At 37.8% G+C, this 16,452-nt stretch overlaps 1 protein-coding gene across 2 annotated transcripts; it reads right to left on the bottom strand.

Annotated features, from left to right (window-relative positions):
* Window positions 1–2,237: 2,237 nt before the first annotated feature.
* On the bottom strand, window positions 2,238–16,374 carry FGFR1OP2 (FGFR1 oncogene partner 2). 2 transcript variants are annotated; one of them, XM_074902364.1, is made up of 6 exons: window positions 16,273–16,374; window positions 12,301–12,437; window positions 11,071–11,188; window positions 10,028–10,170; window positions 6,235–6,348; window positions 2,238–5,070 (listed from the first exon to the last, which is right to left on the bottom strand). In XM_074902364.1, the coding sequence occupies exons 2-6, from the start codon at window positions 12,433–12,435 to the stop codon at window positions 4,933–4,935; spliced, it is 648 nt and encodes a 215-aa protein (XP_074758465.1). In that variant the 5' UTR covers window positions 12,436–12,437; window positions 16,273–16,374; the 3' UTR covers window positions 2,238–4,932. The 2 variants fall into 2 exon arrangements, with proteins under 2 accessions (XP_074758465.1, XP_074758464.1); XM_074902363.1 differs by lacking the exon at window positions 16,273–16,374 and adding an exon at window positions 16,137–16,255 and having other exon boundaries at window positions 2,239–5,070.
* Window positions 16,375–16,452: the final 78 nt, after the last annotated feature.

Raw genomic sequence — 16,452 nt, 5'->3', positions numbered from 1 at the left:
ACTTTCTTTGTTTAGTAATATTAAGAATTAAGAGCTCAAGTATTTAACCTTATTTAGAAACTCCCTTGGTTTTCCCCTTGGAGTACTGGCCAGGCTCCAGGTGGAACCCAACAGGAGGATGAAATCAGATGTTTCCGCTCAAAGAAAGTTGCCAGTTATTTTGGCCTGTTGCTTTAAAGGCTGGACCTGCCTGCAGCGACTTTGGATGCCTCACCTACGGATGGACGCATTGCGTAGGGTTTCCAGTTTGTGAGGAAGGGCACGCTAAATTCTCGCTGTATCCAGGGTTCCCTAGCAATTGCGGATCTGAATGTTAGTACTTCTATTAATTAAGTGTGCTATTCCGTATTTTCCTCACTGTTTATTTTGTAGTATTTGGTCATATCCCTTGAATATGGGTAATATGGGATGCTTTGTACTTAATAGGGTACCTTTAACAGTTTATTGCAGTGGTTAGGAATAGTGTTATAGATTGTAGTAATTATTAAAATAGCATATAGTTGTATAATGAGAAATATTAGTAAATTTATGCTTATGCAGCCTGCACAAAAAGGGGGAATTGTTGGAGAACGGCTTGCAGAGAGCAAGGCCATGGGTCTCTGCAGGAGCTGATTGCAGGCATCTGAGTCAAACAAAGGAAAAAACCCAGGGTACAGTTATGCCTACAAAGGACTGTTATGTTAACAAAGAGAGAAACTGAGGTACACAATGGCCTTGAGTGTGATGGTAAACAACCTTCGGAAAGAAGGCAGGCCAGAAGAGGGAAGATGTTGTGACATACCTGAAATGCCACAAGGGACTGGGATATTATAATGTAGCCTTTTACTTTTATCCAATAGATTTGTGAGTAGTATGCATGATTATTGTAGAGTGCTTATATAAGGTGTGATTTCTTTCAATAAAGTTGAAGCTTGCTCTATCATTCACATTGAATCAGCTGCCTGCTTCCTCCGCCTGCCCCAAGAGGTCCTCTGACATTACAGAGAATCTACTTTTCTGCTCTTTTAGAGATAACAGCAGGCATTTGTTCATGGGTGCTGGTCTGGGAATACATGCAAGAGGGTGTAGAGATTTTTTGTTTGGACACCAGGTTAAATGGAATCCCTCCGAGATAATGACTTCTGTGGCTGCCAGCTTTTGGACACCTATAGCTGAATGGTGCTCTCACAGCATCTTGTTGGTTTTTCTCCTTTCTTTGATCTCTGGCAGCACGGTGTAGCCTGTTGCTGCTTCCAGAACTTAGGTGTTACCAATAGCATGATGTTGAAAAGGCTTGTAAAGAAGTTGTCTAATGTTAAATGTTACTCCTCTACTACATTCCTTTCCTCCCAATTTACAATTTCCTTTGATCCAATCTCACCACCATCACTGTATACATACAACCTGTCCTACTGTGACCAGCACTGAAGTGTTCTGTTAGCCACTTTAACCACCCATCATTATGAGATACCTCAGGTACTCAGACATCAATATCTCCAGGAAGAACAAGTGCATGTTTTACACTCAAATTAGGAGATTTAGAAGTTATTTTTTTAAACAGCAAAAATGCTTTTAAAGCTTAATGTTCATCAACTAAACCCAAAAACTTCCTAAATCAATGTAAATCTTATTTTGGGTATCTACAAAGATATCTTAGTAATGTAATTCTGCATGAAAACAGTGCCATTAGTTCTGTGTTTTAACATAATCTTCTAATCCTATGTGTCTGTTAAAAAGCCGAAGCTCTTTAAAGCTTTTAGTTGTACAAAACAGCCCTAGTTTCAAGCTGCCATCCAGTTTTACCTCAGTTGAATAGCTGCTACATGCATGTATGACTTAGCTTAACATTTATTACCTGTGTTTAAACACAGAATTTATGACATTGAAAACAAGTTTCTCTGAGAAATCATGGGGAAGTAGAGAAAACATTACATTGTCATCTTATGAATGTAACACCCTACCCTTTTCATTTACATATCACAGAGAAAGGAACCCAGAGCTCAAACTAAGTCAAAATTTTAAATCTTCAAATAAAACCCACAACTGTACATCCTGTCTGTACTAAAATACATTTTGATCCAAAAAAAATCAAAGCCCAGTGGACTGCTTATTTATTCTTACTGCTCCTCCGTAATAGTGAACAGTTCCAGTGTTTCATTTTAAAGATGAGTAACAGCCTGTGTAGAAGTGATTGTTAATTTTTCAAGAGAAAATTAAGACTTCACAGAGGATTTTTTCTTCTGCTATACAGCAACATGAACAAAAGCATTACAAACTGGCCTGCCTGCCTTAAAGTATAAAAATAAGGTGAGTAAATTGAAATTTTTTTTTTTAAATGTTACTAACAAGGCTCACTTCAGATCCAGTACCTTGCTTTAATCATGAAGACATCCATCTTTTCAGTCAACTTTATTGATAAAATAAGTTACTCTGCAGTACACAACTCTGGCCATAAATCCTTCTCAAGCCACCTGCATTACAAAAATAACAGGTATGCAATGAAAAATAGTCACTCCACACACTGTGACTCTGAAATCCTAAAGTAATCAGGTCAGGGTAATGACAGGGGAGACGTATCAAACCCAAAGACTAGGAATAGATAAATGAAGTCACATTTTTTTAATTTACAAAAATAAACACTTATCAAGCATTACATCATAATAGAGCAACCTTAAAGAACTGCCACAGACTAACAACCCTTCTCTGCTATACAACTCTGGAAATTCTATGTGAAAGACAAACCAGAAAGTAAGCCATGAAACTGCATTCAGCATTAAATGGATAGAACTGCCAATACCAGTCAATGGCTGAAAAGACACTTCTAAAAAGAGTAACTTAATCAATTGATCCCAAATGTTCTTGTAATTTTGCAACAACAAACCACTCCATTAAAAAAAGATGTTGCTTCTAATAAGTCACCAGCTTACAAGCTACAGCAGAAATACAAAATCTATGGAAGCATTGGCAAGGTTTTACAGATAACAGCAGACAATTATATTTTTGCACTTGAGCTAAAACATTCCCAACAAATTTCCCCCCCAATGTTTAGCAAGTTTGGAAGTGATTAAAACTGTTTTTCCCATGCACATGAATGTCCTCAATATATTCTTAAGCCTGGAAGCACCTAAGATGCTCTGGAAAGAGAAGTAGCTGTTTATAAAAAATGCTGTGAAAGTTTGGAGAGCTTGATTTACCTGTCTTTTCAACTGAATTTCCCAGCATATGTACTAGTTAATTCAAAACTGGCTTTTATGGTCTCTGCTAAACACTCCTTTCCCACCCCTTCACTATTTTTTTCTTTTAAAAGCACTATGGGAAGGGGGGCAGCAACTGATAGCAACAGAGCAAAAAATATTAAGCTCCCTATAAATTAGCCCACTGGCCACTGAGAGTTCACTCTTAGACCTGTGGGGTATTTACCCTGAGCCCAGGGAAGCTGCACTACATCAAAGCAAGTTGTATTTAAAACTGACACACTTAAAAGTGCTTGATGCTTAATTCTTTTTGCATTGTTGTAACTGAAAATCAAATCTGATCAAGCAATAGTTGATTTCAGACTAGGAGTTCAACTCACTTTGCTAGGTGAGTTATTAAACAGCCGAAATATTTAACAGTGGGTGGCATTTGTAGATCTACAGTTTTCTGTGATTGGAAGCTTTGACTCTGCTTCTTGAGTATGGTTTCCATGTAAAGAATGCAGTAACATGCTGGACAAAAAGTGATGATACACATCAATTGTAGGAATGTCCTTGCTGCCTTGACTACAAAGTGATAGTCTAATAAACAAAAGCCAAATATGAATTATTTTGGCACCTCTTTACTACAAGCCTGTCGTATGTAGCACTTCTGTCGTATCTGCATATGATACAAGCTGACCAACTCCTTTTCACTTCTGCAAGTATTTCAGGATTAAAAGTGAGCAGTCTATTTGTCAGTATAGCATATTGAAATTTTTCCTAGTGCAAATGTAACACATACCTGAAACTTACCTAAAAACCTTATTGATGACTAGTACTTATTGATTGCAGGCATGCAGGCTGCCATCTTTGCCACAGCTTTTTCTGCCTTCCCCTAACTACCTTTTTGCTGCTGCTGTTTGGTTGCTTTCAAGTTGCCATTTCCCAGTTAGGAAGTTTTTTCAGCTAGCAGTTGGGGAAGAAATAGATGGGACTAATGTGGCTTCTTACCTACAGAGAACTGAACCTGGTTTTCTCTCATAGAAGTGAAAGCTAAGGCAGAATTATACTCTATTACCTGTGTTCCAGAAAGCACTACAGTGGGATCAGCAGTTCTCATGTTTTGAAAGTAGAATTAAGTGTACATAGTTTAAAAAAACCTTGTTCATTTTTTTTTTTTTTAAATTGAACTGTAAAAGCATTGCTTATGTCTAAACAATTGGCCTTGAATTTGAACAGGATACCCTGTGGTTAAGTAACAGAAATCCTTAAGTTTTATGCTGCCTATGTACCCTTTCTATTAAACAGGTTTGTTGCAAAATGAGAATTTATTAAAAACTTACTAAAAGGAAAAAAAATGTTATGTGGATCATGCACAAAGCACATTCAAAATTTAAAACTTTTTAGCCAGAGATCAGACATTATATCTTACCTTTATTATATAATAGGTGCACTGAAACTTTGGATGAGCAATAATTTACATAAATTATGTGAAATCTTGTCTTTTATCTGCAAAATGACTTTATAAAAATAATTCCTGATTCAGCAAGTGCATTAATCCATCTCCTACTGAAGTTACATCTATGGCAATTAATCTGTCACTAAGGTTTTTGTAGAATACCAATTTTTCTTTATTTTACACAATATATAAGCCACTAAACTGGAGTTTAAGATGCTTTAGCTTGCTGGTGTCTATTCAGGAACAAGTGCTTGACAAGTGACCCCTGATAATTCATTTGTAAAGTGTGCAATTGAAGCTTGTTGACTTCCATAGTCTTTAGCTTTTCCTCAGGCTCAAATCACTACTTGTTACTAATCCTGACAGAGATGTGCTCTCTGATCCATCTTCTTTCTTGAGGTTCAGAAATGATTCTCTAGTTATTTGAAGAATTTCTCTCAAGCCTCTGTTTTCTTGCTATAATCAGAGAAAGAAAAAGGTATTTAATAGAATTCCAGACAGAAGTCAACACAACCACACTAATAACTCTCCTCCCCTCTACTCCAAGCATATGTAAAAGGTTTAAAGTGCTATGTTACCTTCTAAAACTAAGAATATTAGGTTTCTGACCCTCTTGCTCTCTTGAATGGGCATTAAGCATTAAAAAAAAAAAAACCAACCACAATTACCCTTTTCTTGCCCATCTTTAAGGTAAAATGTTGCATTTCAAAAATATTTCCCTGTCTTTCTACAAACCCTACCCCACAATGAACTGCTTTGCTAGCACTTAAAAAAGCAATAGTGTTGATCCTTCAATGCTAAGCAACCGAGAATTCCCCCAAAGGCACAAAATTATTATTAAAATAAAAATCTGAAAGCCAAAGGTGTGGGTAGTATTGCATCTTAGTGTCTTACTGTCATGGTTTGAACTCAGCTGGTAGCCAATCACCACGTGGGCTATTGCTTACTTCTCCCCACCCCGTGAAATAGGGGAGGGACAAAAAAAAAAAAATCATAGATTGAATAAAAAAAAAAATAGTAATAGTAGCAAAACAACAGAGTAATAATAGTAAATCCAAATGGGTAATATACAATGCAGTTGCTCACCAGCTGGTGACTGGTACGCAGCTCGCCCCCAGCAGCGATCCCAACCGTGCGGAACATCCCACCACACCGACCAGAAAATGGAACTGAGAGAGCACGTGTCTCCTTTATACACTGAGCATGACATCACATGATATGGAATACTCCAATGACTGATCCAGGCTCCCCAGCTGTGCTCCCTCTCAAGCCCAAGGAAAGTTAACTCTATCCTGGCCAAAACCAGGACACTTACTAGGATTAATTTGTATTATTTGCTAGCTTTTTGCTACACTACAGAGATGTCAAAAAAGGGAAAACTTAAGCCAGTGTGTAAGTACAAATGATTGATTTCTGGTGATGAAGTATCACCCGTGCAAGACTTGAGAGTAAGCTACAGTGGGGAAGAGTACTAACAGTCCTCCAACAAGAGAAGTGTAACAAAATAGCAGTGTGATTGATACAGTAACTCATAAGAAATACAGTAATTCAATATAAATAACTGTGATAATATTTACTCCCTTGCTATTTGTGTCATTGCTGTTTTGACTTCATAGTTACCTCAAGCTGAATGATACGTTCCTGCTCTTTACAGCCATGCTTTTCATCAATTTCAATGGCTTTTCTCATTACGGCTGCCATTTCTGTAATTTGGTCCACATGCACTTGCAGCTCCTAAGACAAAAATTAAACAGTGACAGCTTTAGATATATTTTCTGCATTATTAAAAATAAGCAAAGCATTAAATGTGCATTTTAACTGCTGTGCCGCTTAAAAATGTGGACACAAACCCAAATTTCAGAAATCAAGCTCTCTAACTTTACAGCAGCCACTGTTGTCCTGTTCATTTAAATAAACTTGGTTTGCCACACAGCAATTCCTTTTATTAGAATTTTAAGTTAAAAAAAGGTGCTTAAATGACTGTCTTCCATAGCTTCCATGTCTTCCAAATGGCTACAAGTTAGCCACATGCCTGCTCTGACAAGACCTTCCTGCATTGTAGGAACTGATGTATATCATTTTGGATACACAGAAAGACTAAACTCATCTAAGATATGCAACATTCGTCTCATTTGCTTGAAATCTGATTGTAAATCTGGTATAGCCAGTACCAGCCCAGGGGTAGGCATTCACCTCTTAAAAAGACCAGGTGTAAGTGGTCATCCTTGCTATGTCATATATTAGGGAACTTAGATCTGTCATTTGCTCTTTTTTTAGATATTGTGCTTGAATCTGCTTCCAATTCCAGCTTATCCAAGATGTGAAAATCAGAGGTCCTTATCTTTGTTGAACAGTAAGAAAAACTTTTGTGTCTTGACTGATCTTTGTGTCTGTTCCTTATTATAAATAACTACCACATCTCACTGAAAGACTTAAGGAGGGTAAAAAAGCAGTGGTTTGGTTTGCTCTTGTCCCATTCCACAACAAGGAGTGGGATGATAGGAGCCATTAACAGAAGCATAACAGCCTTTTCAAGGAAACTAGATTTTAGATAATCTTCACTCCTACTGGAGCCCCGTTGGTTCAGGTGATGGTTTATCTTCTCACTGGTCAACCTAGCAGCAGGAAATGCTTAAAGGGTCACTACTTCTTTTCGCCTGCAGATCTACATGAAGAGCCTATGCCTTTGGCATTCGATGCTGTTCAACTAGGCCAAATATTTTAATGGTCTTTTCAGAAGATTTTTTTTTTGCTGTCTTTTCCTCAACTTTTCTTTCATTCCAATTCTACTATCATGCCAGCCTATCCATGTCTGACCTGACCTTCAGACAAGATTCACAACAGTTACTAACTAGATTCAGGAAAAGCAGAGCAGTAGGACTGAAATGAAGAACGGTATAGACTAAAGTTACATCCCACCTTTAATTATGAATTTCACTGGAGGTCCATCATCTAGTAGATGATCAGCTTGCCTTTAAACTACCAAAAATGATTAAACTACTAGAAAGAACTGCCTCATTTGGAATCATAAACTTTTTTTGACCCAAGCAAATATACTTTACTAAAATGAACATCATTCCATCCTTCGCTCTCTCCATTCCAATTGCCAAAACTATAGCTTAGCTGTTTGCTCATTAAATGCTCACTCACAGTGGTGGGTGGGTGGGGGTGGAACTTACTGTAAATTTTTCTTCTCAGTTTCCAGTGAAGGTGATTACATGAAACATTTTTGCAATGAAAAACTAAATTTAGCTTGAAAAGAAGCTGTGATCAGTGGTAAAAGAATGAGTTGGCAAGGATGTACCCTTGAGAAGGACTGGAAAGGAGTTTGTGGTTTTTAGATACACTGCTGTTCTCTCTACTTCCTATTCTGCCATCTCATGTGCTCTCTTGATCAATATGATTTAGGGCCTGTTCCAATGTCAGCAACATTAGATCATATGCTAACACAAAACTGTAAGATTCTACTCTGGAAGGCCAATGTGTGAAAAATAAATGCTGTAATACCAAAGAATGCAATGCAAGTGTTCCTTTATGAAGATAGCCTCAAACATCTGTGACCACTCTTTGTACCTCTCTCCTTTTTGCTTGCCATACATTGATTTTTTTTCTCTGAAGAGGGGAAAAAAAAAGCGCCCCATGTGTTTTTAGGCCTTGTTTTAGCTGAGCAAATTCAAACAGCACACTTAGATCAGGGTCATTACTACCAAGAAACACTTTTCTCTTGCATACAACACTGCTAAAAGTAATTGGTCTTCTATTTAAAGGAGGTGCTTGTTGATCTGCAGAAATCAATGATTTTGTAATAATCTTCTGTAAATAGGAATTAGAGTTAATAGCTGGTACTTGAGAAAACAGCAATTATCAGAAACAGCGAGATTAATTCCTTAGGTATGATGGATTTTTTTAGTTAAGGAGAGAAGTATTTAAAAACTGCTTCAAGATTGTTCAGTCTTACTGAATGTGAAGGCAAGGCTGATCAGAAGAATAAGTAATGAAATTCCAGAAATCCTAAGTGTCAGGTTAAGGGTGATAAATCCTCTTCATCAGGCATTCTTGCGGGATCATATTTAACTGAAATATTGAAGCCTAAATCTCCTGGGGTTTTTTGTTTGGTTGGGGTTTTTTTTACCCTAAGCTTTTAATCCATAGAATTGAAATGAAATTTCAAAGTCTATTTCAGGACAGACGTTTTTACCATCTTGTCTTGGTACTCCTGAGGTGGTAAGATGTTATACTATAGGCTAAGGTAACTTCTTTTTCAAAATATATATACCTGTCATTTTTTAGGAGTTTGTTAAAGATATTGTTCTAATCCAGTAAATTTTTTCATACCAATCTAAATAGCCCCACTGATTTCAATGGCACTAATTACATACACATGACTTTGTAAGAAGATAAGAAAGCATCAAATTCTTAAACTTTGTTTTCCCAGTATGCAGACCCTAACTGTGCCTTGCAGACTTAGTTTGTTGAGGTCAAAGATTATTAAACACTTAGAACTAATGTTTGTCTACACAGTTACTCTGTCCTCAGATTACATTTCATTTAAAATGTAATATAATGTTTTGTTAGAAAGCTCCCATTTAGATCTGTTAGTGGCCTAGAACAATGAATTTTCCTGAAAATACATTTAAAAAGCCTAAACTATATATTAATGTTATAAAGCATATATTAATATTATATGAAGCTGCTGAATACTCATATATGCCTCACTGATGATAGTTTACAAAAATGTTGCTTAATGGCACTTAGTTTTCTAGTTTTCAAAAGCCATAAAATGGAACACACCGAATACCAGCAACTTTCACCACCCTTCAAACATCTCAGGCTGCCCTGGATTCTACTTAGAAATCCTGATCAGTACTGAAACAAGAACCAAGGGTTGAAGCAGGAAAGAGAAGTGCATGTTCAGTTATCCAATATTCAAAAGGCTTTTAAAGTATTTTTTTTTAAATTTACAATATTTTAAAGTTTGGAAAAAAAATTGTATATTGGATTTAAAAAGCTTACTCCTACTCTCTCCAGTAAGCACAGGTTTACTAATTATTTGTTGGAGTCACAAGCACAAGTTAAAGAGTCTAAATGTCTGAATATTACTGAGATCTGTGGGCATCTGAAAGTATAAGGCAGTTGCAAAGACCACAGTATAAAGACCAATGGGAAACAAAAGTAAATTAAGTAGATACAGTAATGAAATGCTACTTGTTAAAAGCTTAAATAAATGAGTAACTAATAAGGTTGTCTTACTCAACTAATCAAGTTTCCTGTTCATGTTTCATGGACTGAATTGTAAAAATTAGAACTTGTTAGTACAATGATATAAAAGCTGAGACAAAGTAAGCTTTGAACCAATCCACCACAAAATAACTTATCTAAAAAAACAAAGGTAAAAAACCAATGAAGTTATTACCTTGGAATGTTGCTCTTTTAACTTCATTATTATACTTGGATCATCTTTTTTTCTTGCCATAAGCAACCTAAACATCTGTTCTCTGTACTTGCTCATTATGAGTTCCAAAGCAGATTGATGCTCTTCAAGAGATGTGCGTAGTTCTACCAATATAATTTTAAATTCAGTTAAAGTTTAACAGAGAAGAACTGAATCAAAATGCAAAGTACTTCAGCATGAGAAAACTAAAATAAACCCTTAATTGAGCGTCCCCTCTCCTTGCACCATAAAATCTGCGTAGGCTCTTCAAATGTCTTCAGTAGTAACTGCCCTGGGAAGATTCTTGTTCAACCAGAAACAGAAGGTCTTTTGTTAATATGACTTTATATTCAGTCTCTTTAGCTGATATAAGCCATCTTGAGTGTAGCTGAAGAGCTTTAGTCACTACAAGCAACACTGTACAAAAGCTAGAAAGAAGTTTACAGATTTGTTTTAATCTGAAGCTTGGTAAAATAAGAGTTAAAAAATGCTTGTGTTCAAAATATATTAAGCCAAAGGACAAATAACTCCTGAGATAAGACAAGATTCCTATGAATCAAGATCACTGACTCCTTTGCTGATTGTAACTGTTAGAATACCTTAGGTATTCCAGAAGGAACAGTATATTCCTAGTGTACATAATTCCTGAAGGAACTATACTACTGTACTTACACTACACCTTATCCCGAATGCTCCTATATCAGTTATTTTTATCAGTGGGAAAACACATTTCCAAAAATAGATATTTATATTGCAAAATTAAGGTCTATTTATGTCCTCACCTGTGATAAACATTAGATAAGGACTGAAAAAGTGATTTTCCACAACTCTTTGTTAATCATAGTCCCAGTTGTTGGACATTAAGACTCTTTATTAAATCGTATTATGATCAGTTAAACTGACAAATTGAGATGAGAAGAAAAAATTTCTTTAAGAATTTTTTGAGAATAGATCAATGGTAAAAGTCTGACTGATTCCAGTGGTGCAGGCTGGAACTTGAAAAGAATAGAATATTCACATTTTACCTTTATTCTCCTGTTGCAGTTCCCTAATCTGTCTGTTTTCTTGTTGGATACCCATCACTAAAGTAGACCGAGGACGATGTCTTGCTACTTCATTGAGCTCTTGAATTTCTTCTTGGTACTAGTTATTAAAAAAAGCCACAACATATTTGAGTAACTGAAGGCAAGCATTATGCAGCAAGTCACAACGGACCAGTTCTACTGTCAAAAGTCCGTAACCAACAAGATAATACTTGGTTTTAAATGATAATATCAAACAAGCAAACACACTTCTGAAGGTGTCGCTAACATACTGCCCTTTACAAACACCAAAGTATCACCTTTGTTTTAAAACCTCTGATATGTGTAACGGGCATTATTTAACCTTCAACGAATGCAGGTCAAATTCACCATCAAGTAATTTAATACTGATCTCCATATAGTAAAGAAAAAACCTGAGGTATTAACCTCTAGGTATTTACTGTGACTTCCCAATACCTTAAACCACAAGGTGCAAGTCACATGGACTGACTGAATGGATCCTGACTCTCCACAAATTAGTAAATTTAATACCCTTGATTTGAAGCTATGAAGCCTCTGCATGACTAGTTTTATGGGGATGAAGCACATGCAGGATTTTATTATTTTACAGGCCCATTAACTTGTCCTGTGTTCTATCAAAATGACAGGATGAACTCCCAAATGGAAAGTCAGTATACACCTTTACATTTTTCCAGAAATTCTCTAGTGAAAGTCACATTCAATCTAGCAACATGCCTTGAATAGCTTAACATCAGACTCACAAAAAAGTCTAGGAGGCTACTTTGAAACAAAAGGAGACAGTGAAAAAGTGAAGTATTCTGAACAGAAGAAAGCATGACAGGGCCTCTCTATGATTAAATATGCATGTTGAACTTAATAAAACAAGTAGCATTTCATGCAAAAGCAAAACAGAAGACACCACAATGGTTTGTAAAATATCAACACCATTTCTACCAGTGTTCTTCAAATAAATGCTAGGTTTTTTTATATTTAAGTTAGAATAACAGAAAACAACTTCACAGGATCAAACTAAATATCTAAACAACCTATTTTTAGATCAGTCATACCTATAATAAAAATACTTAGTGTGGTATTAAAGGATTATCCAAATAACATACTGATTCTACATTGTTACAGTAGCACACAAATTATTTCAAATTATGTGTTTCCAAGTTGTTCTGTTAATGGAGTAAACAAAGTTGGAAAACAAACCTGTTTCATTGCTTCAACCCGCTTGTTAAGAGCTGTAGTCTGTTCAATAAGAGCTTCTGCTGCATTGTCATGTTCCCTTAGCCGTTCCACCAGTGCTTTTGCATCTGCTAAGGCTTTTTCAATTGTGCAACTCATTTCTAAAGATTAGAAAAGTATTATTTTCACAACACCACCTCTTTGCTATACAAACAGCTATGGGATATATACATACAATTTACCTTTTTTAGTCTAAAGCAGCCAAATACAACCTTTCTCTCAGAAAGATCCAGACATTTTGTTGTCTTTTAGGACTAGGAAAAATTATATAACTTAAAAATACGCTAAAGACTGCCTTTCCTTTTCCTCCCTTTTAATTGCTGCTGAGACCATCTATCAGAGTAAGAAAATGAAAGTAAAATTAGTATATTTATACTATCCTCACAAGACAAAGTGCAAAAGGAGGACTATTGAACATATGGAAACTGAGCAGTGCATGTCCTCCTGTAAGTAGCGGAGAAAAAAATATTACATTAACTATTTCATTTTTCAATGCTACTTTTTTTTTTTTTTTTTTTTTTTTTAAATGTGCCCTCCTACCAGTCAGATATACTTCAAGATATTTGAGAAGTATAAATCCAACACAAAAGAGAATGCCAAAGGACTACAGTGGGGTGAAGATTCTGATGAATTAAATCAGCAGAGAAGGAACAGCTCAAACTGCCAGAGTAGAGAAGATTACTTGGAAGATTCAGAAAACTAAAGGCTTGTGTTTTCTTCATGTCTATAAATGAACACAAACATCAGTGCACAGAATGAAGCTGTAAAATTTGCACCAGGACAGAGGAAGACAGCAAATTAGCTAAGAAAAAGAACTGATTGTATACTTAAAATACCAGCCTTCTAACTAGAGTAGTTATTGGCAGAAATACCTATTTGCTAAAATTGCTAAACTTGTACAATGCTTGTACGTACCAACATTTCCAAAATAACGGCCTCAATACTGAATTTTTTCATGTTCATGCTTGATAGATTAAGTTTCAAGACAGATTTTTCAGCCTAAGTTTTTCTTTTAAGAAACCTTGCACTTTTTCCACTGAAAAGGAAATCTACTTGAACTCCTTAAACTCCTTCAGCAATCAGACAGCAATGACAGAGGTTTATTGGAGTTATGGCCCTTATTGATATAAGGTTTAATATTTGTTTCAGAAAACATTCTAAGGTACTGAAAGAATCAACTAAATCCATTTCTTAGCCAGGCCATTTGGAAAGATTTTTGTAAGCATAAAAGGTCAGTGAGCCTTTCCTGAGGAAAAAAAATATTCTCCAAGTTGATTTTCTAACTTTCTTAGACACCTTTATGAATCATAGCCTAGGATCTTTAAGACAAGATTAAGAAATCCTCACATTTTCCTCAACTGACCTTTTCCCACTGTCCCAGATAAGTATAGACATATTTCAAACACCAGAAATTCCACCATTCCCCTCAAAAGATTTGCAAACAGGAATACCCTGCCCTTATGCATTAAGGTGGAGCAAGACAGCAGCAGAGTTTGGAATGTTCTCTCTGAAGAGTTCTCATGCACCCAGAATGTCCTGCAAAGTCTAACCCCTCAAAAGCATTTTAGTTTGGTAACTTCATTAGCTGCTCCCTCTGCTCTGAGGAGCACATGTAATACAAAAGCATTTTGTTTACTTTTCCTGTGAAGAAGGATGTTTCAGGGACACCACCATAACAGAAAGGTTGAGACTTACTGATAAAAGAGCTTCAGAAAGTGAGCTTCCTGTATGCACAGAGCACAACTGTTTTAACCTGTGTTTTCCAATTCATGTGTTACCAAAAGCATCAGCATTTTGGCACATACAAGTTTCCTGCAGACATTCATAATGCTAATTCCTTCCTGTTTATCAAGTAGAATTTTCATTTTAACTTGATTATGATGTATATATGTATTTGAGGTATCAAGTCAAGTTCTTCATCACACCGGTGGGTTATCATGGGTAGTTAATTTATTCACTCTGCTTTAAGCAGTTTGAGCTTTTTTTCATATTATGTATATTATATAATATTATATAATCATACTGCATTGTTTTTAAGTATCTGCTTTCTTGCTCCTCATTTCTCCTTCCAATTCTGATCCCAGATTCTTATTGGACCACAAAAATATCACAGACAGAAGATAACCTTTAACTTTATTTCTGTAACGATTCAATCAGACCCATATTTAAGGAGAATTTGAAGAGCAGTCTTTAACTCAATTCACAGGTCATGAATTCTCTAGCCAGTATAAACAAGGCCTTTCAGGCTTCTCCAAGTGTTTGGAATACATCTGGCAGTCAGACTACAATACAATTAACACCTCATAATTTGTATACATCAATATAAATTTTTTAACACAGTACATATTCATCCTCCCATGCATTTTCTCATTTTGACCCAACCCAACCACACAAGATAAAAAGAAACTCATTTGTAGCAAAGCCATGGATGTTCTTTTTCACAGCAAATGAGCTGGGGAAGACACCTGTGTGCCTTGCATGGAGTGCAGATGCACAAATTTGTAGTTCCACCCTGCCAGTGCAGCAGTTTCAGCAGGCCCGAGGACACCTCCTGTTTTCAGGCAGGATTTGTACCTCAAAAAGGAGAATCATTATTTCCATCATGGTAATTTACATCTTGACTAGGATTCCTTTGGGCAAGAGACTGGCCCTAACCCTTGTAATTTAAAATTCTCTCTAGTCGCTCATCTGACTGCCTATGAAAACCAATACTTTTGTCTTATTCTAAAATAGATCAAAATCTGTGAGTTAATCTGGGCATTTAGAGGAAGAAAACCCAACTAATTAAATATATTTGATTCAAAGCAATTCTTATTATATATGTATTTTATGAGCATGAGGACTAGAGTAGCCAAATGTCATGATTCCTGAACTCTACCCTACAAGAGATGCCCAGCTGCAAAGGCTAGCCTGTGATCTTACCAACAGGGTCAAGAGGCAGGAAGAGCAACAACTCAAACATAGCAAGACTGCTACTATATATTAATTTCATATCACTTCCTGCTATTTACTAATTGTTTTCATTATGAAATCTGGCTGCTCTGAAAAAAAAACACCACCACCACAGAATAAAGATTTTTGCACAACTATAACCCTCCTCTAGCTTTTCTTCTTTCTCTTCTTTCTTTTATATCCTTACCAAAAACTAGTTTTTCCTATAGCTTAATGCCCGGGTTCTTCCCTCTCCAGTTACTCGTTTTGCAACGCTGAACCACGCTGCAGTTTCTAAGAGTTTTAGGCTGGGTACAACAGGCTACGGGCACTGCCTGCCTAAAAGGGACCGCTTCCAGCGGTACAGAACAAACAACGAGCCTCCTGCAGCGAGCAGGCCCGGTCCACAAACCGTACCACCGCGGCAGCCGAACCGACCTGCGGCTTCCTCGCCCGCCAGCCGCGAGAGGGGAGCAGGTGGGCGGGCAGCAGCAGCTCCCAAGGAGTGTCGCCTCCTCGCTGCCCCCAGCCTCTTCCCACCGCGAGAACGGATGCTGAGGCACGCCAGCCAGGACTGCCGCGACACCGGCACCTGCCGTGACACGACGGGCTCCCTCACCACAGCCGAGCAGGCAACACTCTCCCCGGCCCAGCCCAGGCAGCAGTGCTAGGGGGTGTGAGAGGGGGGAACCGCTTCTCCTCTTGCTCCCTCTCACCCCTCGTGACATCAGGCCCAGGGGGTTTCCCGCGTGCCCCAATACAGCCTGTTCGGCTCCCAACCGCCTGGCGGCACCGGCACCTCCAATGCATCCCCTTCCTTTCCTTTCGGGCTGCCCCCAAACGCCCTCTCCCCGCTTCACGCCACTCACTCATGACCAGCGGCTTCAGCAGCGCCCAACAGGTCCGCCTCACTGCCAAATGGCGGCAAGCCACAGAGGGAAGCGGAGGAGGCGCGTCCCCACCAGTGGGCGGGGCGGCGCGAGGCGAAGGCAGCACACTACCCACCAGCGGCACCGAGCGAGCATACGCTCGGCCGCTCTCGCGAGAGGACACCACGCCACCGCCCCCGGTTCGCTCAAGAGACAACGCCTCAGTTCCCGACCGTCCTCCTCGCTTTTCTATATCCGACATCAAAGCCCGCCCCTCCACCTCCTGTCCCGCCAGGGGGCGGGTTCTCTAGTCTCT

Source organism: Athene noctua, chromosome 3, assembly GCF_965140245.1.
Source record: "Athene noctua chromosome 3, bAthNoc1.hap1.1, whole genome shotgun sequence".
NCBI classification, from domain to species: Eukaryota; Metazoa; Chordata; class Aves; order Strigiformes; family Strigidae; genus Athene; species Athene noctua.
This window is presented reverse-complemented; position numbering and strand designations above follow the sequence as displayed.